A 3,760-nucleotide genomic window follows, 5' to 3' on the forward strand; every position below is an offset into this window, starting at 1 on the left:
TCGAAAATATTTTATAATAAAATAAAAATGTAAAATATCAAAATTTGTCATATTACTATTGTTTCTTACAAAATAAAAAAAAATCAAAACATATAAAACTAAAACAATTCACAAAACAACCCTATAATCATGTTTTTTTTATTTAAAAAACATCATCCTCTAAACACTCTTAAAAGCAAAACCATGACATTTTTTTTCAAAGTAGAGGTCCAAATTTTGGGATCCTATGACGTATCACAAGCCACACTTGTAAATGGATGATGAGTCTGTTTGATTTCAGGCATCTATGTCTGTAGGGTATATGTGTATTATTAATAAGATAAAAAAGGATTTTACCATAGGCTACCTTATAATCATTTCAGATTATTAAAAAAAAGTTTAACATTTTACCTGTGTTTGTGTTTAAATTTAATGTTTTTAATTAATAGGTCGTTTTTGTCATTTTAGTTTTATTAATATGTCGTTTTGTAATTGAGGCTCAAATACCCCAAATTGATTAGGGTTTGTTTCATTGATGAATGGAGTAAATGTTACCGAATTCCTTTAGATTTCCATATTTGCCTGCATCAAAATATAAAACCAAGCAACCACTCCTCTTTAAGCCATTCTCAATTACATAATTCTTTTTCTTTCTTTTTTTGTTAGCCTTATTAAATAACCTCTGGAAAAGCCAAAATTATCACCCAAAAATATAGTACCTTTGTTTTTGAAATAAAGCCCAAGGGAGGGAGAAGTATCTGATATTACATTCTTTACAAGTTTTGGAGCAGACATTATCATAAGTTTTTTTTTTCTTTCTAAATCTCATAAAACTGAAGAAAAATTAAAAAATATATATATAAATAGCCCAAGGCTTGGAAGTCTCATGTCATGTTGTTCCAACAGGCATCATCTACATGAATGAGTTGAACCAAACTTGGTAACATTAAAAACCCAACCAACTCTCCTGCAACATAAGTCTTCTCTTCATAGTATTTCTTTTCACTCTGAGCTTTTTTGACATTGCGTTTCTACATTGAAATCGAGCAGAAAAATTAGAGGATAGATACACATGCATCACAAATGTTTAGCACCTGAAATTGCACAAACAAATTAGATAACATGCAGGAGTTTAAACAAGAAACCTGTAAATGAACAAACAGTCATTGTTTTGGTTAGGATTATATCACAAATAAGTATCTAAAGTATACCATCTTTTTCATCTATGTATTTGAAGTATCTTTTGGTTGAAATATACCTAAAGTATACCACGTGTCAACATAGTGGCAGATCCATACATTTTTCTGAGGGTGGGCACACGTGCATTATTAACATAAATTTTTTGTATGAGATAACCACAAATAAAATTTCAGAATGAGCATAATCAATAAAATAAATAACTAAAGCAAATTCGAATTTCGGGTTGGACACGGGTGGATCCTCCACTGTGTCAACTTTTGGGAACCTAGATGAAAAATATATTATACTCAAGGCACCTAGATGAAAAAGATGGTAACTTTATGTACTTATTTTGACCAAAAAATACTTTAGGTACTTGGATGAAAAAGTCGGTATATTTTAGGTACTTACCTGTGATATAAGCCTTTTAGGTTACTAGTAAGAAACTTTTTTACCAAAATCGAATACAAAGCAATAAGAAAACTACTGATCTCTTCTAATGGAAACGGACTGTTATTAATGTTACAAGAACACTCCTTTCGATGCATGCCTCATACAAAAAGTATCAACAATATCCATAGCCAGATGTAATCTGGAACCCAAAACACAAGTGGCTAGCAAGTAATGTTGTTCTGAAAGAATATGAACAACTGCCAATCAATTCCCACTTCTGGACATGTATCAGAAATAAAACGCAATAAAACCAACTTGCATTTCTGGTTATTTATGAGGACTAATTTAACAAAAAATGTGAACTTCAAAAACGTTTATGCAGTCAGTGCAAGTGCAAGTAGTACCATGTAAGCCTCATGGTTGCTAACTATCCTTTGGGCTACAGAACTTGTGGTTAAACTTTTAGGGCTTTCAAGGAAACGAAAAAATCCCCATGCTCTTCGGGACTGCGTAAGGATCAGATTCACCCTGTACAAAGCAGAACCGGCAATTCCTCTAAATCCATAGATGCAAGGGGTCATGACAATGAATAAATCAAAGGGAGGTCTCAAAACTTACAGGCAAAAGTGTTACTCCCGGCAACTGTCCCATGAACAACAATAGAAATGTTGAAGGTTGTAATCTGTTCAATTAAAGAAAAACATCGCAAGTCATGACAGCTATCCATTTTTTTTTTGATAGAAGATTAGACCTCATTAAAAACCCCCTTTTTCAACCTCCATGTTATAAAAGTAACATGAAGGACAAGGAAAGGAGGAAAAGAGTGCCTAGAATTTATTAGATGAAACAATAGTACAACAAAGGCATACCCTAAACATCTGCTAACACCACCAGAAATTACATAAAACTTAAACACAACAGCTAAACATAGGAAATAAAATTTTTTACTCCTCAATACAAGCAGACAAAAACCATTACATCACCCTATCCCATCTTTAGCTAATTTGTCAGCTTCCCAATTTGCAACCCTCAAAATATGCTTGATAATGATATCCTTCCCTGCCATAAGAGAGACTATCTCCTTCACCAATACTTGAAACATAGGAGTGCATAAACCCGGATTCTTGATCCACTTTAGGGCATTGCTTGAATCTGATTCAAAAATAAACCTCCTATTAGGAACATAACTTAAATCTTCCAGAAGACATAACCCCCTCTTAATCGCCAATAATTCTGCCAAGATAGGAGGACCACCCCCAACTCTTTCTGAAAACCATTGAAGCAACATTTCTTTACTATCCCGAATCAAACCACCAATACCTCCCTTATCCCAACCCTTTACCATCGCTCCATCAACATTTAGCTTTAAGAACCCATCCGGAGGAGGGACCCAGCAAATTGGTTTAGAATTGTCATTTCCTTGTCTACCCACCAAATCAACAAGTTTTAAATCTCCCACAAGAGAGTCTAAAAGTATATGCACATCCGTGAACTTTGCAACAAACCAGGAAGCTATTCTAAAACGGACAATAAAGAATAGTCTCACCACATCCAGCTTAACTTTCTGAAAAATAACCTCGTTTCTGCATTTCCACACTGACCACATCAACGCCCTGTAATAAATTTCTAGATCAAAGAATTCGGAAGTAAATCATCCCACAAATTGAAAAGGTCCATGATATTCTTTGGAATCACAAAGGACAAATTCCAAATATTCAATAATCTGGCCCACAGACCCCATACTACCTCGCAATGCAAAAATAGATGCGTAACTGATTTCATTTCCCTACCACACAAAGAGCATAAAGGATCATCAATCCCTACCACACCTCGCTTCAGTAATTCCTCCTTCACCGCCACTCTCTGGTGAGCAACTTGCCAGACAAATGTCTCCACCCGTGGAGGAGCAATCCCTGCCCAAATACGCCTCTCCCAGGTCTCCATCTTCTACTGAATAGCATCTTGATCAAGGAAAATGTTGATACAAGATTTAGCTGAAAAATAACCCTCACCATTCCCTGACCAAATCCAACAGTCTTCCTCACATGGCGATATTGAGATATTGTTCAACATAGAAATCAATTGCAACAGCTGTTCAACCTCCCAATCCGCCAAATTTCACCTCATTTGAATGTCCCACACCCAACCAGTGCCATTATTCACCCTAAACTCCATCACCTTACCCGATTTGTTGCTCGAAAGAACACAG

General features: G+C 35.1%; 1 protein-coding gene and 1 long non-coding RNA gene across 2 annotated transcripts; both read right to left on the reverse strand.

The window, feature by feature from the left end:
* Positions 1 to 941: 941 nt before the first annotated feature.
* On the reverse strand, positions 942 to 2,267 carry LOC120172609. Its single transcript, XR_005520983.1, has 3 exons — positions 2,170 to 2,267; positions 1,956 to 2,079; positions 942 to 1,010 (listed from the first exon to the last, which is right to left on the reverse strand). It is a non-coding gene; the product is annotated as an uncharacterized LOC120172609 (long non-coding RNA).
* Positions 2,268 to 2,530: 263 nt separating this feature from the next.
* Positions 2,531 to 3,495, reverse strand: LOC120172618. Its single transcript, XM_039180032.1, has 2 exons — positions 3,288 to 3,495; positions 2,531 to 3,177 (listed from the first exon to the last, which is right to left on the reverse strand). Exons 1-2 carry the CDS (start codon positions 3,493 to 3,495, stop codon positions 2,531 to 2,533), a joined length of 855 nt encoding a protein of 284 aa, XP_039035963.1.
* Between the last annotated feature and the right edge of the window lie 265 nt (positions 3,496 to 3,760).

This window comes from Hibiscus syriacus, unplaced genomic scaffold (assembly GCF_006381635.1).
Source record: "Hibiscus syriacus cultivar Baekdansim isolate YM2019G1 unplaced genomic scaffold, ASM638163v2 tig00111873_pilon, whole genome shotgun sequence".
Taxonomy (NCBI): Eukaryota; Viridiplantae; Streptophyta; class Magnoliopsida; order Malvales; family Malvaceae; genus Hibiscus; species Hibiscus syriacus.